The 27,968-nt window shown below is 36.8% G+C and overlaps 1 protein-coding gene and 1 pseudogene across 2 annotated transcripts; both read right to left on the bottom strand.

Annotated features, from left to right (window-relative positions):
- Positions 1-13,538, bottom strand: tmem63a (transmembrane protein 63A). The gene is made up of 24 exons (XM_084110923.1): positions 13,435-13,538; positions 12,232-12,292; positions 9,839-9,997; positions 9,652-9,731; positions 9,421-9,490; positions 9,310-9,347; positions 8,991-9,133; positions 8,068-8,119; positions 7,871-7,979; positions 7,717-7,787; positions 7,215-7,295; positions 6,039-6,165; positions 5,825-5,955; positions 5,368-5,550; positions 5,094-5,247; positions 4,903-5,009; positions 4,740-4,826; positions 3,561-3,620; positions 3,286-3,448; positions 2,816-2,921; positions 2,569-2,736; positions 2,337-2,452; positions 1,948-1,995; positions 1-1,842 (listed from the first exon to the last, which is right to left on the bottom strand). The coding sequence occupies exons 3-24, from the start codon at positions 9,995-9,997 to the stop codon at positions 1,705-1,707; spliced, it is 2,391 nt and encodes a 796-aa protein (XP_083967049.1). The 5' UTR covers positions 12,232-12,292; positions 13,435-13,538; the 3' UTR covers positions 1-1,704.
- A 1,726-nt stretch (positions 13,539-15,264) lies between these two features.
- On the bottom strand, positions 15,265-17,453 carry LOC311082270 (G-protein coupled receptor family C group 6 member A-like; annotated as a pseudogene). Its single transcript has 5 exons — positions 17,426-17,453; positions 17,098-17,122; positions 16,583-16,822; positions 16,424-16,510; positions 15,265-16,258 (listed from the first exon to the last, which is right to left on the bottom strand). The product of its transcript is annotated as a G-protein coupled receptor family C group 6 member A-like (transcript).
- Between the last annotated feature and the right edge of the window lie 10,515 nt (positions 17,454-27,968).

The following is a 27,968-nucleotide window of genomic DNA, read 5'->3' as shown; positions in this document are numbered from 1 at the left end:
CCTAGTGATGAAGCCTTTAAAAAGCCACTTTTCAGCCAAATACATTCTATTCATTCTTTCAGACACACACAATTTTACAGGGTTCCAGGAAGTAAACCATAAACCATGTTTACATTGAAATACCCATGTCTTTATACACATTTGTGTCCTCATAAACCATATATACACACAAGAACACACACAAAAATGGGTAATTCTATAATTTAGGGTACATTTCATGTCCACTGATGATAAATATATTTTTTCCTAACAATTTTCTTCAGACATTTCATATTTTGTCCATTAAGAGAATACACACTATAATCTCACACCAATATTTTATGCATCCAGTTTTCCAGTTTGCTTGAAATTGCCTTTGTATCCCTTAAATTACAGTTTTTGCAATGTCCACATCTTGAACTGGGTCTCGAGTTCAAAATAACGGAGAAACAATGTTAAAGTCAAGATCATCCAAATTAAATTTATTTCTACAATCTAAATATCTTAGAAAAATAGATTGAGTTTAAATGTATTTCTACAATCTAAATACCTTAGAAAAATAGATTGAGTTTAATTTAATTTTCTTTCAAATAAGAAAATATATTCATTTTATTAATGTCCGCAAAAATCAAAACACCCCCTGAAAACTAAAAAATGATTTATCCCAAAACCATGTTACCAGCATCATGTGATGTCATTTTCTTCTGCTGTAGATATTTTGAACACATTATGGTAAATATCCTCTTAATTTTTTTTATATATATTATCTCCAATGACCTATTGTCAAGGAGTATATTAATTGCCCGTCAACTATGTTGAGTACGCTGTTATAATTTCCAATATTTTTATGATTTTATTTCAAATGAATATTAAAATGTTCAAGAAAATAACATTTGGTTGGCCATACAAGGTATCATAGTTGACAAACTCACCAGGGAAAGCATTTTTTTTTGTAATATCAAAATGGTGTTTAATGATTAAGCTTTGCAACTAGCAGATTCATTATACTGATAAAAATATATAAATTAAAAACCAATAGCTTATTTATTGAGAAAGCACATTGTTTTTACACTTGTTCGCTGATGTGAAATGTACCCTAAATTATAGAATGACTAATGAAAGGCCACTGAGCCATGAGCTCAATATATGTCAATATATCAATACATTAACATATGTATATAAAACTTTGCTTTAAACAGAAAACATTAAGAATGACATTCAATATGTAAGCGTGCTCTCTCTCTCTCTCTCTCTCTCTCTCTCTCTCTCACGCACACACACACACACACACACTCACACAAATTACAGTTATAAATTGTGTTAAGTTGTTTCCAACAAGGCACAAGTGCCATGATTCAAGTGTTTATGTGCGCTTTGATATGCTCAAGTTATAATTGTACTCCTTGGCAAGTGCTCATTGGCGAAGCTGTTTTTGTAATGAAGAAATGTATGGACAGCGTGTTTGAATGGCAATTTAGAAAAGAGTTTTTTCTTTGGAGAGAAGAAATGATTCCAAAAAAGCTCTTTTGCATTTGTTATATGGCAGTCGATGATTAAATGTTCCTCATGTCTCTCAGTGTGTATAAAAAAAAAAAAACCTTGACAGTGATTTTTTCAAAAGTATATCCCCTCCTTCTCCACACTGACCTCCAACTGCCAATATGGCAAGAACCATTTCCTCCAAAGGGCAGTTGGATCAGTCTACATGTAGACTGATAATTGTTGTTAGATAGATTCTGGACAGTCTTCCTCAGTGCTGAGGAAGGGTGGGCTTGTGTCTGTCGTGCCGTAGGATTGCCGAGTGCTGCAATCATCAGAAGACTCGGACGATGCGTCTGGGTTCAGAACTTTAGGAAGATACGCCTACGTAGAGTAAGAAAGATGGAGAGGGAGATTTTAGTAATTACGAAATCTATCAATTGAAAACAAAATGTGTGATAATGTTTAATGTAAAAACGTGAAACTTGCCGATGCAGATGAGCACGATGATGCAGCGTCTTCATCTTCCTCCTTAATCTGAATCACAGACATACACAATTACATATTTGCATTTTGCAGATGTTTTTATCCAAAGCGACTTACAGTAGAGGATCATAGGCAATACATCACAGAGCCAACAATATTTATAGCATACAAAGCCAGATTTATAAGAAATTTGGAAACAGAGAAGAGGAGAAATGTAGAGATAAAAAAAAAAAGATTTGTGTGTGTAAGTGGTTTAAATTGGTTTAAATGATTATGGTTTAAATGGGAGTGGTTAAATCTTAACTATTAAATTATGGTACAACTATAACAATTATAACAATAGTGGCATTGTAAAGTCAGACAAAACTCTGATACAGAACAAAGCAGCTTACGTTGTAGTTGTGGGGACTGAGGTATTTGAAGTGTCCAAAGCAAGTGTAGCTTAAACAGATAAAGATGGTAACGCACAGAACCACTAGTGTGAACAGTGACGTGACCGCCATGAAGCCTGTGAGGACACAGTCAACATATATATACACACACACTATATTAATCAAACAAAATAATACAATAAACAAAATGCCTGAGAAACACTGATTTAATCAGCCAATTAGTGGACGTTACCTGTCCTGAGCACAGAGAAAAAATAAAGCCACATCAGGCATATGATTGGTGCAGCCAACGCTTGATTGACAGCTCCCAGGTGAACTTGCCGGTCAAGGCGGGCGGGCAGGTAAGCGAAGTACAGGTTGTGTTTGTCCACCAAGTGTTTCAGCAACAAGTACAGCAGACCTGCAAACAATGACTGTATGTTAATGTAATGTTATACACACTAATAATGTGTACAAGCCCTTGAGGAAAGAAATCAGACCGAAGGGGACGATGACAGGACAGGTGATGCTGTACGCCATGATGACCGTGAACACACACAGAGTCCACCCGTACATCGCGCCGTACTGAAACTCATACGCCTGATTCTACAGAGAGACAAGATTACAAGTGGATCAGAAACACATTCCTGTTAATTCTATTCAAATCAGTTTCAAGGGATAATCCGGCTTATTTTCAACCTAATTCCAATACAGCTTATTAGTAAATGTCAATGCTCAATTCAAATTAAAGTATAATAATCAATAAAAAATAAAAAGTACAGATGGTTAAAAATACTTCTTTATTCTTTCATTATTTTTTAAAAATAATGAAATATTCAACACACAAAGATTTTGCAACATTATATTTTGAAAAGATACCAGGGTACTTTAAATAAACAATTTTATACTAAATTAGATAGATAGAAAAAATTCCAAATCATTTTTGAAAGATCGAAAGTCACAGAGCAACCTGTTTAACATATTTCCTCTCAGCAGCCGAATGTGCGAGTCCCAGACGCACGATGTAGAGCAGTAACCCTGGCAGCCGCAGCAGCTCCATGCCTGTGCCCACCAGAGCCGCTGTGATCACGTAATTTACAAAGAACGCACCCTGATCAGGTAAAAACACACACCTGACACAAACAAAGAGTGGAGCCAGGAAGTCAAGCCATTGTTTTTTAGGTGCATGTCACAAAACACATAAATCATTCTGATTTGAACGAATAAAATCAGAAGTATACTCACTCAAACCTCAGCTTCCCCACAGACTCCTTATCAAACAACCAGCGGAAAAACACGTCCAGACTGAGTGGAAAGAGAGCACATCTGTATACATGCTCACTTTGGGAACATTTAAGACCCACTATACACTAATCAAGAATTAATTTATGGTTTTGATTGTGGGTCAAATTCAGCCCATTGATCAGTTGCAGTTTCTAGGTTAACAATGAAACCGTTAAGTTAGACTGTAATCCACAACAGATCTGCATGATTTGGGGAAGAAAATCTCATTGCAAATTTTCTGACAAAAACTGTGATTTAAAATGCCATATTTATTAAAGCTCCAGGTTTGCTGTGCTTGTAGGGCTAATTTGGCTAAAAATTTATTTTGTGTCAGTATGATTGTAATTATAATAATAATACTAAAAATATTAAACAAAATTGGTAATTACTATAGTAAAAAAAAATTGATTAAGGTAAACTAAAAATCCTAATATTACTACTACTACTAATAATAATATTAATAAAAATAACAATAATAAATAATAATAGTAATTTGAAAACACTGAATCATGAGCTGCTCACGTGTAAATGAACACAGTGCTGCGCTTCACTCTGAAAAATGTGGCTCGTATGCTTATTTAAAGGGGCTATATGCAGAATTCAGAAACCCTTGTGGCCATTAAGTGAACTGCAGCCAACAACGTATTGCTCATGGTCGCACTCATGCACACATAACGCAAGTGACTGAACATGATTAAATGCCCCGATATACTCACGGTGAAGTTCTTTTTCATTCTTTGCTTAGAACAAACTAACTAAATTCTTTGCATTCTTCCTTAGAACATATAGTACAGCTCATTATCCTGAACATTGTATAAGCATTCATTCCATGTGTCATTGAACAGAAGATAGGCTCTTGGGCGCGCACGCAAATGTCACATACATTTTCCCTTCACATAAAAATCAGTCTACAGGCTTGGATTAGACAACCTAGGAAGTCAGGGATGTCTCGTTTTTAAAAGTTCTGTTACATGAACATTCTTACATATAGCCCCTTTAATTAAATCGCATTAAATAATTGATAATCGCAGTGAGACATTTCACAATTAATTAATCATGCAGCCCTAACCCTCAACCTAGTTTAGTTTACAGTAAAAGTGTTTGTAAAGAAATGTGGAGAAAGATTTAAAGAGCTCTTACCTGGTGAGGCCCAGCGATGGCAAAATCAACACCATGAAGATCAGAAATGTGTAGAGCTTGTACATCATGCTCATATTCTCACTAGACCTACACACACAGACAGACACAAATTATTGAGTGAACTTGTTTGAGTTTGAGTGTGTGTTTCTGTGTTGATGTCTACCTGGTCCAGTGGGATTCTCCCAGTGTAGAGTAATACACTACAGTGGGCAACAGGGCAGAGAAGGTCCACAGTAGAAGAGTGGGGAAGAACTGGCTGATAACGGCACTCTACAAAAACAACAAACAGTCTTCACACCACTGAACTCCATCCATGTGCACACATCATTATAAGTGCTGTGTTCAGTCACATACGTTCAGATAGTGAATGGGCTTGGTGACATTAAACTTGTCCATGGTGCTGATGATGATGGAGGGAGTTGTGAAGAAGAAGACGAGGAAGAAGAGTGCAACATTCAGCAGCACACAGCGTAGCCACCAACTCCACCCACGTAATGACAAATTCTCCCTTAAAGAGACAGAAGGTGAGATTATGATAAACAGAATTGTGAATTGATATTAGATTGTCTATAACAAGCAGGTTGTAATATTAAAGATTTTGCTCCAAAAAAGGCATAATAGGACATACCAGTAAATATTATGAGGGTGAGGAGCGTAAAACACTTTCCATTTGTGCACCCTCAGCTCTGCACTCTTAGAAGACGACTGAGGCTCTCGGCCACACCCACACTTGATTCCAAAACCCATTTCTTCTCCGGCCACACCCCTTGTCCCGCCTCCACACTCTAGAGCATTGAAATCTTTCAGAATACTGTGAGGAAAGACAAAGGACATACGTTTAAAACCCAAGTGAGCAGAAATTATACTGGAAAATACATTAGAAAATACTTCTGTCTAAAATGATATCAATAAACAAGATTTCTTTGACTCAATCCACGATCTTGGGATTATTTTCACAGAGATAATTGCAATTTATTCTGCCTTATATTCTAGTAAAAACAATGTAAAACAATCTTATAAGCCAGCATAATTAGTATGCATAGTTTCCTTAAATGGGCAGTTGAGTCTGAGTGTGGATCACTTACTAAGTGGCCATGTACTCGTTTTGGAGGGTGACAAATGCCATGCCCAGAGGATACAGCCTACTCTGCCTTAGTTTAACTTCCTCCTCAAGCAGAGCAGCTTCTTGTGAGCTGTAGAAATCTATAGCATCAACCTACACACAAACACACACATTATTTAGATGCCAAAATCTTGAGAAGTCAAAACAAGACCACTGCTAATGATGGTTGTACTGACCTTTTCACACCCCTCACAGTGGCAGCAGCAGCACAAGTGGCTGCATGGGCGCGGGTTGATGACCTCACGTTGTCCCAGGCGATCGAGTATCTTACGGTAATGCTGCAGGTTGTTTTCTGCCCGTTTTCTGTTACAAAATATTACAATTAAAAAATAAAACAGTTAATGCTAGAACTCAAAAAATATTAATGATCATACCAGGGTTGAGCAGAATGCATTTGACTAAAATTAAAACCATTTAAAAAATGTTGTTAATTGAAATAAAATGAAATAAAAAGCTAGTAGCAAAAGAAGCGATGCCAATTTTCATTTAGTTTAACTTGATGTACTAAAATAAATACCAAGTTCTGTCATGTAACTCTAGATGGAGCAGGCTGATGGATCCTAACGCAATCTTCTAACAGTTACATAATTTACTACATGGCACAAGCTGATTGGTTCCCGTTTCATCTGCAGACAATGAGCTTGCTGCTCAACATTTAAATAGTTGTTCAGTGTTTAATGTTTCTGTTCTGCGTTTCTTCTGTAACATTACAGTTCCGAAAATGGTAACTTTTTTTTGTCAATACTTTATACCAGACCTTGAATAGAACTTTACACTAGAGCTTGTGACCAAACCTCGTAACTCCAGCAGATCGTTGGCAAAACCTCATACAGTATAGCTCCATCTGCCTCAATTGTGTATGAAGTGCTGCACAATTTCGTGACTGTCTCTGCTTGTTTGCAGTGCAAGGGTAAATAAAGAACTGGTTCTTTGAAACTGTTTCTTCACAATGTTTGCAATGGAAATGCAAATGTTTTATGTATTTGAGGAACTGAGAGGTGAGTCTGGTATTTGCCGTCTAATCATGGCTATGACTTCATCTTTTATATAAACGAGATTTTTGCCAAATGTATTAAACAACATGAAAAACTGAGCACCCACACAATCAACTTTGTAACCTGTAAGATGTTGAAAACAATGCATGAACAAAATGCATCATTTGAATTCATGATTGGGTGACTGGCAAATTAAAATATTAAACAGAACAATAAAATAATGTTATTAACCAGTTAATGGTCATTTCAAATTAGCGTTTCTCAATGATACTAAAATAACACTATTGTCTGTGAGAGTATGTCCTATAAGATATTTGGACAACTACAAATAATATTGGGTCAAATTGTCATTCTCACCTGTTTCTGTCCAGGTCAATCAGTTTGGCAACATCATAACACAAGTTAACTTCAGTCACTTGACAGGTAGGGTATGCCTCCCTGAAAACAAATATACATCAAGACATGTTAATACCTTAAAAGTTAACTCAGTGATTTCCGCATCAGTGGCACCAAGCAGAATTGCAAAAATAATGATAATTTTCTCAAACACATCCCCTGTCTACCTTTGCTCAAGACACCTTTGCCCAACTCAAGCCATTGTTTGAACCAATCGGTCACTCAAATTTGCTGCCAAAATGATATCGTTATTAAGTATAATCCATATCTGTAATGTTAATCAATTACTATGATTGAACAAATGCTGACCAATAACTTATTGGTCAGTAGCTGCCTTTGAGATCCAACTGAGCCACCCACATTATGTAAGCTGAGATCATGCCTTACACACTGAATGGAACAAATAGGAGATGTCTGGATGAATGGCTAAAAATAAAGAGATTGGAAAAGTCATCCCACTTACATAAAGTGAGTTTTTATACTCTCATGACTGGCTGCAGTGGGTACAGACCTCACAAACAGGGTGTTTCTGGCCTATGGAAAAATAAACCAGTGTTAGAATAACACTAACCAGCATGTATGTGTGTGTGAGAGAGAGAAATATCAGGATGGCTTACTATCTCTCTCTTGGTTCCCTTCATTTGAGAGGTGTGGCGCCTCAGTAAGGCCACCGTGATCATGAGATATAGAACTGCAAATACAGTGTGCAGCCAAAGCAGCTTATCACTGCGAAGACATCATATAAAATACAGTTCAAATAGACACACACACAGATAACTGCAGTCATATGTGCATGGACACATACGGTACATACCCCTGCTTAAGATTCCCTATGGTGGTTCTCCCGAAACTGTATGGATCATTGCCTGGAACACAGTTATAAGTCAGTCTTTTTGCCTTCAGCAGAGACTGAAACAGATGACTAAGAAAAGGAATTTGAAAATATTTCATATGATGACATTATGTGACATTGTAAACCACTACCACCCTCCAAAACCTGGTAAGGGGCCAAAAAATCCAACATATTTAGGCGTCAAAACACAGTGCCTGTTCCAAACAGAATGCAGCAAAATTACGCCATATTAAAAGAAAATTTGGTCCAAAAATAAAGAACAATTCAATCCAATCCAAGAATTTTTTTTGTCTTAATTCAGCTTTTTGAATAAAAAAAACAAGTATTTTATAATTTTTGAAGACTAATATTAGATTTTTGCAACCATTATATTATACTATATTAAAAATATATAAAAATGAATGAAATCTAGAAAACTGTCCATGATTACATTTTATATTTCAAATCGGTAATAAAATTTTACAATGCAGTATCACAAATCAAAGCATGCTTAATGAAATTATTTTTTCAAGCTTGTCTATGAGCATTTTCATAAGTCCTATCAATAATAGTATCACAAATTATTAATTATATTATAATTAAAAAATATATATTAAATAAATATATAAATCATATTATTATATTATATTAATTCAATTTATAAATATAGACATTTTTATATAAAAATGTCAAAAAACGTATTTTGGACTACAGTCGCCCTATTTCTCCAATTCATTTTTCTAATTCAGCGTCTCTGTTATTAGTCAAATCCCTGCCTTAAAGAGTAGCTGAGTACCTCTCTAGACAGTGAACAGGGAGGCAGCAGTAGGGTTTATAGCCAAGCTACTGTATGAAGCATTCTTGAGACCATATTTAATTTTTTTGTAATTGCATGAGCGAGCTACCCAGCAGGTCCCCGGACAGGTTGACTGGTAGGATGACGGCCACAGACAGCACACAGATGACCAAGAGCAAGGTGACCAAGTGCTTCTGAAATGACAGATAATGTACTGCATCCACCCCACATCTCTCCTGGACTGTAGTCTCACTGCACACACACACACACACACACACACACACACACACACACACACACACACACAGATCAGTTTCACTTCTCCGTTTATTTCATCAAGACACATATGCACTTCCCTATTTAAATTAGGAATAAGTGACAATATCAACAGGCAAAAGCTTTCCGGGTATAAACATAACAACACTTACTCCATATTGATGATAAAGGTGACCCAAGAGCAGCAACCCTACAGGAAATGAGGAAGATGTTGATGATGTCATGAATGATGTCATAATGAGGATGATGCGTTCTAAACTCACCTTCTCGTAGTCAGGCTCCTCAATGGATATGGATGATGTCATTCTACGGTAATGTCGCTTACTGTAGTCTCTGAAACGGCAACAATGGTTTTATAATAATTTTTTAAAATACTAATATTGGCTAGTTTAAAGCTTAATTTTACAATACATTTTTAGACACTATGTTCCCTATAGTAACAGTATGGCACTGTATGTTCCCGTCGCAACTAGAACTGCCTTCATGTCACATACCCTTCAGTCTCTGTAACAAGAGCGAGTCTCCCATAATCCCACAGTCTCCTTCTGATCACAGTGAAGGCCAATAGCAGCACCTGCAGGATGATACACAGCGTCATGTGGTTTGATTGGTTGGTGCAGATTTAATTGGATGGCGCTAACAGCGCAAGTCAATTGAAACCCAACTAACTCCATAACTTACCAGGAAGACTACAAAATCGAGCAGTAGAACGATGGGCACACCTCCGAAATTCACCCCCTTCAGCACAGTGCTCTGCGTGGCACTGAAACAGCTACTGTTGTCCACATGGGTGCCATTATCTACCGGCACGGAGAGCTGCCCCCACCACGTGGAGGCCATCTGGAGGAGAAACAGATTCAAATTATACAAGGATTTCTTTTCAGGGCACACAAACAGCTTTTTTGCTGCCTCTGAAAAGATCTGTTTCAGTGGCATCAACATCCTAGGTGACTATTGTTTGTTTGTTCACCTTCACTTATACAGACAAGTCAGTTTCTTATTTACAATGACCCATTGGCAGGAAAAGAAACATCATCCTGCAATGATGTCCGGAGGGTATAATTGTTTTTATGACCCTACAAGTTTCATTAAACCATCATTAAATATGAGGGAAGAACAAAAAACTAAACTTGGTTAAGGTACTTATCTGACAATTTATTTATTTTTTGCCAAAAAAGGCAAACTACAGCTACAGGTTTGATTTTACTGTGCAAAAAAAATGCATAGAAAAACAAAAAGCTCACAGGAAAAAGCATATACTGACCAGAACATAATCAGTCATTAAAGTTATTGGTTTAATCCCCTTTTCACAAGATGTAAAATAAGTCTCTGATGTCCCTAGAGTGTGTATGTGAAGTTTTAGCTCAAAATACCCCACAGATATTTTTATATAGCATGTTAAAGTTGTCACTTTTTGAGGGTAAACAAAAACGCACAGTTTTTGTGTCTGTCCCTTTAAATGCAAAGGAGCTGCTGCTCCCGGCACAGGGGGCGGAGCTACAACAGCTTGTGTCCTTTTACTTCACACAGACATGCACTGGAAATTTCAAAACCTTTTAGCCTTTTATGTTCAAACTGGAGTCAGACAATGATGGAGAGACTCAAGAAGAAGTGACAACATGTAGACAACATCTCTGAATGGTTAGTTGATGAATTTATGTAGCTTATGTGTAGTTATCTTCTAGTCTGTTTTGGTAATCTATAAAATCGTGTTCCGGTTTATGTAAGTTTTAGGGTTGGTGATATCTAACCCGGGAGGAATGTCGTGTAGTCCCAACCAGCCTTTTGTTGTAGTCCTTAAAAAGCAATTTCTTTAAAAGAAAATATCTCCCTTTGCTTTGAACTTTGAGCATCTTTCTTGTTTTTGCATGCATTCATAATTTCTTAGTATGACAGCCTGGCCAAAAATTATGTCCGCAGTTTCACTGCGTTATTACAAATAAAACAATTGACTTCAAACACAACTACGTAATAGGATTACAAATCTTTTAACTCATTTTTATTCATATTTAAATAAAGGTTGAAGATGTCAATTTTCCCAAGTCTGGACATGACTTTTGGCCACTGTTGTACATACATTACATTCAGACACATATACAAAAACACATACGAGTTGTTGTTTTTTACTAGTTTTAGTATTTTAGTAAAAAAAATAGTTTTAGATAGTAAAGCTATCTAAAACAATTGCAGCGGTTGTTCAAAGCACTAATGACCAATTTTGTAAAAAATTAAACTAATATATGCATACATTTTCTGTCATTTCTGTAAACTATTCAAGTCAGTAGGGCAGCAAAATTAAAAAGCAGAACAATAGGAGCTTTTTCTTCTAGGAACATTGAGAAGATTACTTGATCTAGTGTGGTTCGTTACAGGTTGGTTTCAAACACTATTTTGAACGTAAGCTGGTGTAAGAAACAAAGTTTTAAAAATGAATATACTGTATACCAACTATACTATTACTCTATGAATAGATCACAGCATTCATCTCATTCTCAGTCATACCATCACTGGTACCGCCACACGAGATTCCATTCAGTGTTGTGAATGGCAAATCAGTGCAAGGACGTGAAATGTCACATGCATTTCAGTTCAAACTCTAGAGGGAGTCCTTTATAACTTTATTGCAAACAAAACAGAATTACACAATGGTCTGGATCAGGGATTTTCAAAACTGTCATGAGATTTGAAAATCCCTTGGTCTAGATCACATGACTATGTTCCATTTACACAAAAAAATGTTTTGTGAACATGATTATGCTGAAAAATGCTGTAAATTATGGATTACTGGTGACTGTATTGATGATAAACGTTTGACTTTGAACCTTATGTTGTCGTTTGATATCACAATGATTCAATGTACTGCCATTATATGCTACAAGAATGTGTTATTTAAGACAGGATCATAATATAACCACTGGCTGCACAAATAGCCTAAGTCATAATCTAAACACTTTTTCACTCCACCCTGTGTCTGTGGGCCTCCTACAGATCCTCTTCTGTTTTTAGATTTTTTTTTCACTTGGTCAGGTGACTCATGTTTAAATCAAGGAATATAATCATATCTCATTACATACTGCTCTGCGTTTTCACTGTCCGGTGCTCATGCATAAGAGTTTTACTCACTCTGAAGTGGCTCTGAAAAAAAAAAAAAACAGATTAACAAAACAGATTGTGTTACATAAAACATGAAAAATTATTAAATCAAGACAATGAAAAAATTAAGTGAGTTTATGCTTAAAAATAGGACAAATATCTGTCAGTGAGGTAAGAAAAATCTTGTTTTTCCCTTTGAATTAAATTTGTGTTTTGTTTTAATCAAAATAAGAGTGTATCTTGATTTAAGAATGTTTATATATTGGTACTGGAAAACAAGACAAAATTACTGAATAAAAAAATATAGTGGACCTATAGTGTAGCTACCTCCAAAACACTTTACAGTAACAAGTCACACTCCTACAGTATGTGTCAAATAACAAAGACAGAAGTGAGAAATTCCTTGGTTTGCAATGTGTCTGAGTGAATTTTGAAATCCCACAGATGTGAAAGCAAAACATATTTCAGCAGGGATTTAATTTTAGAAACATAATTTCACCTAATGTAAGGATGCATGATTCTACTTCTTACTTTCTACTTCTCTAAAGATCAGTTACATTAACTTCTCATAGGCCTGGTTTCACAGACATGGCTTAGATTAAGCCAGGATTAAGCCTAAATTAAATTAGTACATTTCAATAGTTTTTTTTAAACATGCCTTAGAAAAAGAAAATGTGCATCTTGAGACAAAACAATGGCACGGACATATTTTAAGATATGTCAGTTTAGTTAAGACAGCTCAAACATGCATGCATCTTGGGACTAGGCTTGTCTGTGAAACCGGGGGAATAGTGTAGGTAGTGTTATGCCATAGTTAGCAACACTTTGCATAACAAAACAACTTCTTCTTGATGTAGAAACTTACTGTTGCCAAACTGACAGCTGATGTCTGAACTGTCAGAACTAGACGCTGGTTTAGTATAAAGCCAAAAACGGGTAGCTTTACTAACTAGCAACTAAACTAAATGTAGTTAGATTCATGTTAGCATGTAAAGACACCTTATTATAAACACACACCAAAACAAACAAAAACATGCCACTAAACTCAAACATCGACATGCTGTGAGTGACGTCAAGACGCATCTCTGTATAACGGCTGGACAAACTTACCTTCATTAACCGAAAGCTTTAGTGGCTCTTTCTCCACTTTGGTAAATAAAACATGTTATGAAACAAAAACATACCTCGGTTGAATTTTTCAGCTTCTATGGGTTGTCCAAAAACGGTCTGGTTGTCAACTGAGCTGAGATTAAACTAAACGAAACTTTACAATGACTCATTTCCGCACATGCGCAGACACACTAATCTCCGCCCAGTGTCCCATTACAACACTGGTACAAAAGCACACTTTTAATTTTTTTTATTATTATTAATTGTCATTGTATAGGATAAAATTCACAATCAACCTGGAAAAATTAATAAATTATTTAATGAAATATGAATAAAAAGCAGATCATAAAAGTCCCGCAGTGCAGAGAAAGACTGCATTAATAAATATGGTAAATACATAAAAAAAAAAAGAAATTAAGAAAAATAAACCAAATACATAATAAATAAAATAATAGTATTTTATCTATTCACAAGCATAATAACTATGCCTAGGCATTCTCCAATATGATGATAATTAAGTCAATTGATCAAATTGATCATTTAGTGAAATCAGTCAAAGTTTATTTTTCTAAACAAAACAGCATTCAGCAGCAATTGCTGGCAATGAAGTGTTGTTTATTTCAGCTCCAGAGAGGCTAAATAAAAATAGAGCAAAATAACAGAAATCTTTTTTTTTTATATATTAAAAATCTAAAACCGATAGGCTAGATGGGAGAAACGATAGGCTATATGTCCATACTATAAATATATGTAAAAGTAGCAATGAAAAATAGTATCAGTAGTGAAATAAAATATGCAAAATGCTATGTGCAATATGCATTATTTATCCAACCATGTTATCAGATTGCTTTCAGGTGTTGAAAATATGCAAAAATTTCCAAACAGTGTCTGATTTAATTGGTGCATCCACACATTTGGCTTAAATAGATTATCCCAGCCCTGTGGGGGTGGGAGTCTTTGAGAGATGAAGAGAGAGTCTTTGAGCCTTTACAGTGAATCCCAAGTGATTGACAGGTCGGCTATATCTGTCCAATATTATCCAGCTCACGTTCTCATTCCCCTCTGCGTGGCCCTCTGCGACACCATCTGACGCAGGAATTAACCCCCGCTGCAGGCTGGAGAAGGGCGACAGGTTCCCTAATCAGCGGCTGATTGCGGCGGCGGCGCTCGGGGAGAGAGCTGTGGTGATTGGGGGTATGGAGGCTTTGATTGTTTTCAGTCAGCCTGACAGCTGAGGAATACTGCTTCTAATCAGCGTAGTCAAGAAACTGGCATGAGTGGCAAATGAACAGTCAAAGTCTACACATACACACACTCTCATTTAGATGTTTCGCTTGGTTAGATACTGTAAACACACTAAATAGAGTGTGGAGCATTAATCTTATTTCTTTGCTGTAGGCCTAGGCCTACATTTCACTTACAACTCAGACTGGAGATTATTCTAGAGTAGAGTAACTTTTATTTAAACAATGGTCAAATTGCAACAGAGGTAGACCAGTTTTACCAGTGAATGAAAATGAGCCCTAAAAGGAACATTGTATCATAGTTTGTTCTGTCATGTGTAAATAGCTTTTACTCCACCCATTGATTTCTCTTCAATAAATGTTTACCCATAAATGAATGGTGTTTGTGGAATAATATTGTTTTTGCTTAAACAGTGTGCTTTTTGCCAGGTCTGCGCAACAAAACTAGCAATGGCCAATGAAAAATAGCCCATAGCGTACGCAATGATCACAAACACAAAATATGCCTTTCCCTATACCTAAATTATATATCCAGTCACTGTTATGCAAAATGAAAACCATTATCATAGTGATCGTGAAACTTGCAGTTTTATAATTTAGAATATAAAACATTTCAGTACAATATAATTTATACAAAATGTATCAATATGTGGGGGGAATCAACCTGCGGCAACAGTAAAAAAGTTTCCCAATTCCACAGGAAAACCACAGACTTGTCAACCCTGTTTTTGCCTAGAAATATTTCAAAAAGAGCGATAAAGCAGTTGCAAACAAAAGTGGTTGCATTTTATTCAATGTTCTGCCAGAAGCAGAGAGTTATGATAGGAATACACAAAATGAAATTCTCGATCAAGATCAAATCTGGTATCAGACACTTACTGTGCTGTTTTTTCACCCAATTTCTGTATCCGTCATTCAGGAAACACATGCTGTTATTGTTGATCATGCAGGGCTTCACAATCTTCAGTCACAGTGTTACCACATCTTTCTGAGGTATCCCAATTTGCCCCTTCCCAAATGTTGACCTCATAGCCGGTCTCCAATTCTCCAGATTTGCTGAACTGATGCATCTCATTAAACCTAGTTTTTTCCAAGGCATCATTTAGCTGGAAAATATGACAATATTGCTTTTGAATATGTGTTATTTGATTTTACAGAGAATAACAGAGGTGATTACTTAGGCTACTTCAGAGCGTTGGATATCAAAGCCTCCACAGCAGGTTTTTCAGGAACAGATGTCTTTAATTAGCGACAGACTTCACAGCCAGCCCTATACTGCACTGAATAAAGGTATATATCGCTTTCATCAGGGTTACCCTTATTTCTTCAGGGCTTTTATTTAACTCTCCTCTTAGTAAGTGCTGCAGGATGGTGTTGTTTGGATGTGAATCAGGGTTTAGATCTACTTTAGATTATTCTGGTACTTTATGAAATGAGAGTAGTATCCTGAAAAAAGGGTTATTCCAAGAATCCAACCTCATTCAGGGAACGGTTGTTTAGCACTTCGACTGACTTAGCCCAACTATCACCAGCGATCCAGAAACGTCCAGATGCGTTGGGAGAGTTTCTCAAACAAAGAAAACATGTGGTGAGGTTTGGCAAAGGACTCTTGGGGTGCTCTCGATTTGTTTGAAAGTTTCATTGAGTTTTGAATCTAAGTTTTCATCGTCAAGAAAATCAGGTAGCACGACACGGTACGACGCAAACATTTTCTGGATTTTGGCGTGCGCCTCAAGATGGTCCATGGCATAGCATCCAAAATCTTCGTCTGTGGTTATTATGCCAATCTTTAGCGCAGAATTTAGGCGATTGGTTGAGCCTGGTGGTCATCTTCAAGCACAGTCCTCTTGAATATCGGAAAACAGGTTTTATTGCTCAAAACCCCAGCTGTTGAACCATAACTGATCTGTGATCATAAGAACATTGTTGAAAAAAGATTTAAAATATGGCATTCTGAAACAATTAAACAAAACATAACCCCTATAGTGAGAAATCGCGCCACTGTGATGGAAACCTCTGAATGGTCTCCCATTACAGTCTGAAACATTGAATTGCCACCAGCACTTTTGTCCTTGAAGACATCAGAGTGTTGCAGTGCAGTGGTCACATCAGAGCAGGTGTCTAGATCCTGTAGCCAAATGTGAGATTTTTCAACATGTTGTTGATGGCCTCCACCGCTTCAATCATCAGAGATTGAATCAACCTGGATACGGTAAAACTGTCAGAAAGAACAAGAAGGGCGATGGATGGATGGATGGATGGATGGATGGATGGATGGATGGATGGATGGATGGATGGATGGATGGATTGGTTGATTGGTTGGTTGATTGATTGATTGCGGACCAAAACTGCTAAATGCTAGTGCTAAATGTTAGTTTGATGGTTGCATAGAAATATTTCTTACTCTGAAGAACAGCAATTGATTTGATATAATAAACAAACACATGCACACACAATGACCTCAAGTCTGTAATCGCATCAACTGACCGTCACCGTAGAGCTGCAGAGTCACTCCAACCTAAGACACAATGTCACAATATCAGACATAAAGACAAATCAGGCCAACATAAACCAGCATATAGCTTCTGTTTGAAACCTGCTATTTGCATTTAATTTTACCACTTCATTTCAACAATCCATTTTTTATTTATTTAGAATGCATAGCCAATTTAAATTTATATAAGAACAGGTCAGCAAGGATTTAAAGGAAGGAGGAAGATCAGTTACAGGGTTTTCTCTTTATTTATCACAGCTTATTGATATGTTAAATCTTTTTGCATAATTGGAAAAAAAAAATACAATAAAAATAAGGGACATTTACCCTGAACATCACGTCTCTTATATTTCATCTCCAGCTGACACTTTTCCTTGGAAAGTACTTAAAAAACTTTTTAAAAAACTGCTAAGTAATGGAAAAACGCTACTTATGTGGTATCAACGTATTGATGTGTACGATTAGGGGTCATTGCTGTGGTGGAAACGATGTTGAGAGACAGTCGTAGGCCTAATTGGTGTAAAAAAATAATAATAAAAAACTTCTGTGGGGGAAAAAAACTTGTGGAAAGTGGAAGTAGATGTCGACGCTATTACTAATACTCACCACTAGAGAGCAGCACTGCACATACATTTTCCAGCCCTCGTCCCCCAAAACTGTGAAGAACTCGATATTTATTATTCCTCGACAGTGAAGTCTTATTATTATCCTGTATATTTGCCAGTTTATGTCAGTCTTGGCATGTTTGTTATTTAATGCTTTTTATTTTGATCCTGTCTGTAAATAGGCTATCACTGTACAATTCTATCTGTATCATCAAAATGTTACCGTTTATTAGCTTGCATTATTTGAGTTTCTAATTATGAGTTATAGAAGCCGTCTCATCCAGTGTTATCCTTCAATATGTGTATTTCAGTTAGTGTTTTTAATGTTAATAACGTGTGACATTTTGACGGTTGCTCCGTCAGAAACCTCCCCTCCCCTTCTGAATAACCTTGCCAGATTACCATACAATTATCATATCATTACAATCTCATTATCATATTGGAGCCAATGGTTGTGGGTTTAAAATCGTTCTGTTTGTCATTTCATTCTACACTATTCAAATGTCTTCAATATGTGATAGGCTACCTTAACTGGACATTAGGCTATTTTGTCTATTTATATTTTAAAGAGCACTGATGTATAATGGACATCTGGCCTGTTTATTGCCGCTGGTTACTTAAGGAAGTGGTTTAATAATATCAGGGTCTATGTGTCAGTGTTAGGCCATCCAAGTGTATTAAACACCAGCAGGTGGTCTGATATCTCTTCAGTATGATAATTACTTCTCATTGTCCACAGAAATCACCTGAAATCCACACTGTGACGGACCTAATCTGCAACTCTTTCCTGGATACAGTGAATCTGCCTGGAAAACAGCAAATATGAGCGTCAATCATACCTTATCCTCCTCTCAAAGTTACATGGGATTCATATCATATATCCTACATTAGATAATCTAAAGGGGTTTCATTTTGGGTGCCTCTCTCTCTCTCTCTGTTCTCCATTACAATATTAAAGAGAGTTTTACTTAAGCTTCTCTTCAAGGGTGGTCGTGAACTGAAATTTTCCCCAAAGTGCTCTAATCCATCACAAGGACAACACCGGGCAGACCATCCATGCATCATTTTAGAGAGGATGAGGGAGGGCTGTGGGTGAGACGGAGAGACGGAGAGAGCGAGGCAGCGCGGGTGGGTTTTTCTAACAGATCTCTGAGCTTTAGAATATCATAATCTAAACGCTGGTTTTAATTTGTCATAATAAATGAGAAACCCCACTCCCCTGCAGAGACATGTGCCTTTCTTTGGGTTTGTTAAAGGCCTTTTCTGCATGCTGAGTGTGTTTGACCACAAATGCATATCAATAGTTGTATCCTATGCATTGATTATGCTTATTATTTTCATGCAACGCAATCATCACTATTACTATTGTTTAGATTTAGAGTTAGGGATTTAAACAAACCACTATCCCAAAAAGTGGCGTTTTGAAGAGAGTTTGAATCCGACTTTGACACATAGGAAAAATAGATACCTTAGAGATTTATGTCATAATAGAATGTCATAGAGACCCATTGTGAAAAAGAAGTGCACTTAATTGTATTGAATGTGCACTTGTAGTGTACGGTACTGCACACATCGTATAATATTAATGAAATTAATATTAAAAAGAGAACACTTTCATGACAATGTTTCTTAATACACTTAAGTGCACTTTTAAGACAGGCAATTTGTAATAATGTCAAATTTAAAGTTTTACTTTGAAGTAAATTTTAAACAGTGCTGTCAAATCGATTAATCACATCTAATATAAAAGTTTGTGTATGTTTATATATTGTGTGTGTGACTTGTTTAAGTATGCTATGACTACTACTTTTTCACAAGGAACCACCTAGCAAACAACCAGAATGTTACTACTTAGCACAGTGCTAACAATCACTCTGAACACTTTAGCATCATGGCAGCAGCTTTCATACTGGCTATTATCTTCTTGTCATTTATGAAAAGTGAGATATCACTGCTCTGAATTAAGACTTTAAAGCCAATATGATTGACAGGTGTCATAATAAGTCAACTGCACTTGGCAATTTCTCGCTCTCTGTTTGCAAAACATTAGCATTAAGGGAAAGGAGAGAAAGACGTGCAAGATCAGGTCGCCGCGGTACAGATGTTTTAATTGCGTTTGTGTCAGTGTGAAACACGATTAGCGTTTCTGCTCATTAACGAGCTGATGGGCCCCTCGTTCCGACACCTCGCTAATGCGCTAACACACGAACACCTCACACATCACATTCAGATGCAAAGACTGAAACAGAATCTAATCAACAAGGACAGCAACACATACAGTTAACCGCTCCGCTGCAATTAGATGATCATTTGCTCAAGTCTTTGTGTCTGTGTGTATGCGTGAGTGTAATTACATAATGGATGGTTGAATAAAGCTGAATTTAGTGTGGTGAAGTTCTTTGGCCCCTGCCATGGTGAGACACCTCACCGGTTTGGGTTGCAATTATGCTTTATGTGCAATTTGAATGTCATGCTATTGCTGTACTGAACGTGACCCCGTGAACGTTCAGCCTGCCAACTTCCAGCTGTTCAGATGTAGATGATGGTGGCTCTTATGTCTCCAACTGATCAGTTATTCAGCCGCCAGTACAACATCAACAGTCACACGCTTTTTCGCTATCATCATATTTTTTATGTTACAATAATGCGAATTGTAATTGCTTCCGACTCTTTCTTTTGTCATGCTGTATTTTGGGAACAAAATTCACTGTAGAAAATGTTTTCTCAGGTGACAAGTGGTAACATCTAAACTAAAGGTGACAAGTATTTTCTGTACCAAACACAACACAGAATCGCAAAAATAATCCTTGCATCCCAATACGCATGCTATCCATCTAGGTTGTTCAAGATCACTAATCTTGAATACTATTAAGGGTGGATATTATGTGAATTGGCACACAGGGAATTACTGTTTTTAAACAGTTTCCCTGGCAAAGATCTATCCCATCAAGCAACTTCCCCCTTACATGAGATTGCAGTAATGTGCTGCAGGGATGATGTAATTTTGTAGGCCAAAACCCAGAATCAATATTTCTGGTTCCATCGTCCCGAAGTCAATTGCTGTGTCCGGAATTGCATATAGCCTAGTAGGTACTACATTTGGTTTGAAACTTACTTTGCAACTGTTAAAAAGCATGTTCTATATGAATATATAGTAGACGTACTACATCTGCCATGTTGTCATTATCGTGGAAATCCTCTCCCATGGACTTATGGGACAGTAAAGTATCAGTCAAATGCACACTTCAGAATCTCGCCGGAGGTAGTAGGTCATCCAGGTACTTTTCACATACTGTTTTATGAATAGCCTACTATGAATTTGGACATACTACTCGGCCCACATATGGTTTTCACCTACTATATGGAAGTAAGCCTATTCGGATGCAGTAAGTGCGTTTTTTAGAATGGGTTTTTGGTTAAATAGCCTATACCTGAAATAAGGTCAAGATATTTTCACGTTTTATTCTACAAAATAAAATACTTCAGAAACTCTTCCCCTTTTTTAAAGCTTTTACTTGTCTTGAAGTGTCTAAATGGGACTGCAGAGGTTAACAGGGACATTAAACATCACCAGCCGAACAGGTAAACTCATCTACTCACTAGCTGGCTTTCATAGCCTATCACACTCTTGCAAACAACTATAACTCGAACATTCACGGAAAATGTTTTTAAACAAAGACTGAAAGAGTTGTCAAAAGCTATAGTGATGGTGACGCTGAAGTCAGGCGACCGTAGTGTAGGTTTCAAAATTTAGGTTTCAAAATTTCTTTGAAGTTGTGTTCATTTGTGAAAATTATCATGATGAAGTGTATAATCATACACTTCTTTTGGTCAAAGCAAATCCAAAAGCAAATATCATATTGGGTGATGCTAACTTCTGGGTTAGCCTACAAAAATAAGTCATCATAGAACTCTATTAGCAAACGACAACTATCCAACCTCCAACCAAACATTTTAAGAAGCTGTTTGACTCGGATATACGTCACAATAGGGGAGAAAATAAAATCATTCTTTCCATTTCATGCTGACTTTAATTTATTTGGCAAGAGGGCGAAGCACTGCTACATGGGCGGAGTGATTTGCTCGCAGCGCCTGAGAAGCCCTGTGGTGAGGAGAAGAGAGTTCGCTCAGAGTTGGAGTAAATCACTCCGCAGAAGTAGCAGTGCTTCACTTTCTGAGAATATAGTTCCCAGTATGTATACGGTTAGAAGATGGCTGTGTCTCATGTGACCTTGTTATTTGTACACGCTGTGACTATACAAATCACCACATGTAAATAGGAAAATGTTGGCGTTATTTTGTCACTTATTGGGAGCAGTATGCTAGCTGGAGCCGTTTACCTCCAGTCTTTGTGCTAAGCTAGGCTAGCGGTGGGTGCGTCAGACAGAGTTACGGCACGCACGGAGATGAAAAAGGTATGTCTGGACTTATCTAACTCTGGGGGATACGGTGAATAAGCTAAAGTCCCAAAAAGTCGGCGTGTTCCTTTAAGGTTCAGAAGACCACACAAAAAAAAAAGGTTGAGAACCTCTAAAGAAAGAGGCACATTGACGTTTTTTAAAGTGTAGGCCTATGCTATGTCCAAAAATTAATAAATGGCAAATAGTATGGTTTTATGTGGTATGCCCAGCATGTTATATCACCGTGATATATTCTGCTGAAAATGATGACTGGCATTTTGCTGAATGAATCTCTCTTTTGTTCGGTCGCTATCGCATCGCTTGCACCAGATTATTCACTTTCTGTGTGTCAAGCACGAAAAGAAGTAATACAAAGAAGCTCACAATAAGTAGACTTGCTTTGGTCTCCGGCCGCCGTATGTGTGTGCGTTGAGGCTGCAGCAGTGTGATACGGGTTGAACACACACTCTGAAGTGGACAGATATGAAGAATGACATTTAAAACGCCATACTGTTTGTCAGTGCGCTCTCTCGTTCTCATTCTCAGACCCTCGCGCTGACTGAACGCACCTCAGTGCGGCTGTCAATCACCGGCGTGTCAAACCTGCGAGGACGAGGCAGGTGTGTTTATACTGGCAGTGGCAGACGAAACTAAACAAAAACCAAAAGACGCAAACAAGAAACGAGGAGAAAGATGAAGGGACGAGAGTCATAAAACGGAGAGAAAGTGTATCATAGAGACGGTGAGGAATCAAGAGAGACCTTAGCAACCCTTCCCTCCTCCTCCTCCTCCTCCTTCTCCTCCTTTCTCTCTCTCGCTGTCTGTCTCTCACCTGCGTATCAGTCGTCTGTACCGTGTTTGATTGACAGCTTGGCAGAGATCAGTGTCTAGCTGATGTGAGGGTGGCAGACCTGGAAACGCAGTGAGAGGGTTTATCAGCTGCACGGAGAGAAAGAGAGAGAGAGCCGAGGTGGGGGAGGTAAAGGGGGGCACACAGAGAAAGGAGTGTGAAAGAGCTACAGGGAAGGAGAAAACGATGAAGGGGAGGAGAGAGAGAGAGAGAGAGAGAGAGAGAGAGAGAGAGAGAGAGAGAGAGGAGGGGGAGAGGGCTCTTTTACTGCCGGTCTAGAATGTGACTGGATTCTTAAACAGCTTTACAGAGAGTAAGAAACAACAGCCACCAATTCATCAAACAAATACCTGCACACACACATGGGTGAATGAAACTAAAACCATGCACAAAAAATAAGAAATGATATATATATATAGCAAATGTTTTGTTTTTTGCTTTGTGACATTATATTAATAACAATTACGCACATTATCCTTTTAAATTCTCATTGCCATAATGAGTTTTGTTGTAATTGCCATATTCTCAACTATGATTCTCAATAGATTATCATTACATTAGGCTAGTGATAAAGAAAAATGGTCTTTTTAATTATGAATATAAAGGCAGTACAACTACTACCATGAGATATTAATAATTTACTTTAAATTACTTTAATAATATATTTTTAAAAAATTGCATTATAATTATGCATTCATTTTCTAAATTTAATGAAAATGTCACATTGAAAAAAATCATAATCATTATTTTCTGTAACAAAATAAAATGACTTAATTCTTTTAATTTTGGTGTGAAATTATGCATATTCACATATAAGCAACTAGCTTATATATATATATATATAGAGAGAGAGAGAGAGAGAGAGAGAGATGCCTTGTGTACGTAGATATGTATGTGCATTTAACTAATTTATGTATTATATATATATATATATATATATATATATATATACACACACACACACACACAAACAACATATCATTAAAGAAATATATTTGAGGAATATACAGAGGAATTATCATGTTTAGCATGCACATGCACCTGAAACATCCCTATAAGAATACACACACACCTGTTTCACATTCATTTTATGCTCAACCTATAGTGAAGGGCCCTTCCCTGACAATCAATGTGAGTCTGTTTTATGGACAATAAAAGCTTTAAACAGCAACACTATGTCTTTGCTTTAAATGGCGATGTTCCCCTTAAACGGCTGCTTTATAGCGTGAGTCGTAAAGGCTGTATAATTCAGCAGCATTTTACTGATGCTGCTCTTGGCACGCTGCCTGCCAGTCAACAAATGACGCTTGTGCCGTGGAGGCCGGAAGAGAGAGAGAGAGAGACCCAGATGCCCTGCTGCACTGAATCACTAGCTGTGCTTAAACTCTGTGCAGTGAAACAAATTCCATTACAGAGACACACAAACCTCGAGTCGGGCCTTCCGCACTGCCAGAATTTTGATAAGATTAGATCTCAGATGAAATTAGTGAAGAATCATTTCTGTGCTCTGAAAACACATAATAGCCAAAGGCACTGATATCATGAATATTTTGGGGAAGTCTATGAATAATAAGGATTTGATCATGAATATTCAATATTACCTCAGTACAGTAGTCTGGGTTCAAAACAAACTTTAGATGCTGTCGATTACCACAGAAAATGATTGTCATTTGTCCCTCAATTGGTAAATTGAACAAAAATCAATAAATGAAGTGTAAAATAATAGTGTGATAAAATCACTTATCTCGTCCCTGCAAATCTTTCAGCTTATCTTATAACCATGAAAGGCAAGTAAAGTAACGCAAAATACCCACAGGAATAATGTCAGCAACACATAAATAGAACTTCCTCTGCCTAGAATTAAACGTCTGTTGAATAACTTTTTACATTTACACCAGCCACTTTATTTGGTGCACCTTACCGGGGTTGGATCCCTTTTGCCTTCAGAACTGCCTTAATTCTTTGTGGCATAGATTTAACAAAGTCACTTAAATCACCTTTCTTCCCAATTCTGATGCTGAGTTTGAACTTCAGCAGCTCGTCTTGTCCATGCCAAAAGAATGCATTGAGTTGCACGTGATTGATATTTGCATTAATAAGCAGTTGAACAGGTGTACTCTTACGAAAAAGAAGTTTATTCAAGTGTTCTATTAGTATACTTCTTTTAAACTAAAATAAGAAAGTATCCTTTCAGTCTACATTTTACATATTTCTCAGAAATATACTTTAAATTATACTTACGTGTGCTTGACTTATACTGCAGAGAAGTCCAAGTATATTTTTGTACTCAATCCTTTGATCGAGATATACTTAAAAGTATAATTAAGTATTCAAAGTATACTTGGCTTGTAGTTGTGTTAACTCTTTTGATCTTTGAACTTTTTTGATTTACATAGTTTTTCATATACAGTCTTTTGAAACTTACATTGTTTGAAAATATTGATTAGAAGATTGATATAAAACAGATATGTTTCTAATTCTGCGTCTCTGAATTTTTGTGTAGGCTAGTCCACTGTGTACATAGGGATTTATTTTAATTCTACTTTACTTTTTCCCCACGACTGTGAAGCTTTGGGGGTGTTGGACTCGATCTACTCCATCTGTGTTTTGATAATCGTTCTGAATCTGATCAAGGCGTAGTCTTTGACAAAAATGTGATTTTCTCAACTCTTTTGTTTAAAAAGTTGCCTTTCTTTATGAAATTTACAGACATGAAGCTAATAAAATGTTTTTAAAATTAGTTAAAGTACAGTTAAAGGTATTTTTCAAGTATAAAAAATAATATCTACATTTGAACATAGTAGTAAAGTGCAAGTGCAAAAATAATATAGAAATAGTAAACTATAAGTATAATGTTATGTTCACTTAAAGAAAACTTACAAGTATACTTGCAGTATAAACTACTAAACTACTTCAGTGTGTACTTTTTATAAACTAAAAAAATTATTATTTGTATTAAAATAGTAAACTACTAGTAGCCTATACTTATCATTTTACTTGTAGTACAGATGCATTACAAATGAGAAACCTAGTTGTGTACTTAAAGTTGACTACTTTACTTTGTATACTTTAAATGTAAACTTACAAGTTTACTACAAGTACACATTGATATTAATACTTACTATATAAAGTATACTTAAAAATATACTTGAACATTACTTAAGTATACTTCAAAAAATGAACTTGAATACTTATTTTTCGTAAGGGTACCAAAGTGCCCGGTGAGTTATATATTTTATATATTTACATTTTATATGAACTACATTTAAGTTATATATTTTATCAGTTCATGCATTTCGGATCAAACCCTGACTGTTCACAGGAACACCACTCCTAAATATAAAGGTTCCAAATGGGGGTTTTCACAATGATGCCAAACACCATTTTTGGTTTCCCAAAAAATATTTCAGTAAACAGTTCTTCAAAGAATATCTAAATAACCTTTTTGCAATGTAAAGAACCTTTTGTGCAATGAAAATGTTCTATGGAACCACTGATGCCAATAAAGAACACTGAAATAACAGAAAGTGCATTGCTGTAAAAACTTTGTTTTTATAAACTGAGAAATGAGTCAAAATCGTTTTCTGTGGTAACTCAACTTCATTCACAGATGCTGTCAATACAGTTTGTTTTGAACTTGGAATATTCTTTTAATATCTGACAGTGATCTTAAACTATTTGTTATCATTTTTAAATGTAAATTATTTATATAATAACAATAATTTATAATTATATAATTTATATAATAATAATAACGTCATTATTGTTCCAATAAAGGTAAAATAACATTTTACTGTATACAATTAAAGAAAGCACCCGCTTCGAGCTTCTTTCCCTTCTGTTTTCCCCTCACACCATCTCTCTACGCTTCTCCCTTCATCTATCCGCCATTCCTTCCATCAATCGCTCGTCTGTCACGCTGCAGGAGCATCCAATCTATCACGGGTTAGAGTTCGGGGGCACTGCGACTCCGAGCACTGGAGCGTTTCCTCTATCACACTCTCTCCTTCTCCTCCTCACTCACTAACAGGCAGGAGGAGTGAAGGGAGCAGGAGGTTGATGAACATTTTCAGTGAGTATTTAACGTTTAGCGTTCCTGATGAATGCCAGGGCTGTTTTGTGAGCTTTACAATAAAAAAAAAAGATGCACGCTGTCTTCCCAGGGGCAGTGTAGACATTAAAACTCAAGCCAAGTCATTACCCGGCATGCGTGGAGAGTAGGGCATGGGGGGATTTACTTTGGGCAAGTGGTCTTTAATAAGTCCTGCTCTTGAGATCTGAGGTTTTATGTGGGGTAGCAGTGGTGGGGGTCTATTTCTGGGGTATTTGTGATGTGTGTGCGTCCGTGTGTGTTTGTGTGTTGTTGAAATGAATGAGATATTGAGTCGCTCACCTCTTCTCTGCCCTCTGATTCCAAATTGAATTTGAGGGATCTTGTGGGTGGGACGGCCTTCTGCTACTCAAAGCCACATCAATTAATATTGGCAGCCGTGCAATTGATTTAGAAATCACACCGCATGCAGACGGGCAACATATATTATTTGAAGACACATACAGTTGCACATGCACCGACATCTGTGACCTCACAAGAAGTCAAATGAGCGTGTGCAGATAAGCAGTATCTTAGTTTGCTCCTGTGGCATTTTTGAGGGGCAATCAATCAAACCTTCCAGACCCATCGATCACAAACAGGTGAGAAAAGGCCAAAGGCCACCAGAGGGTCGGGACCCAGGACGGTGACCCTTGATAAAAACCACAACCTCTAATTTACATTACGCCCCAGACAGGCGTATCGGTGACCTTAACCATGACCGTAACCATGACAATCAGGCCACTGTTGCCGTGGGAGGATAATCAGAGAGATGCTGGATTGTGCATCAGTGCCTTATGCACACACACACACACACACACCCCATAAAGAAAAAAAAAATATTGAAGTATATTTTAAAGTGTCAAAAATATATGTGGCATATATTCCAAATACATTGAAATATATTTGCATTGTTGTTCACTTA

This window comes from Abramis brama, assembly GCF_963993115.1.
Source record: "Abramis brama genome assembly, chromosome: 4".
Classification (NCBI taxonomy): Eukaryota; Metazoa; Chordata; class Actinopteri; order Cypriniformes; family Leuciscidae; genus Abramis; species Abramis brama.
The sequence above is the reverse complement of the archived record's forward strand: the minus strand, read 5'-3'. Positions and strand labels throughout refer to the sequence as shown.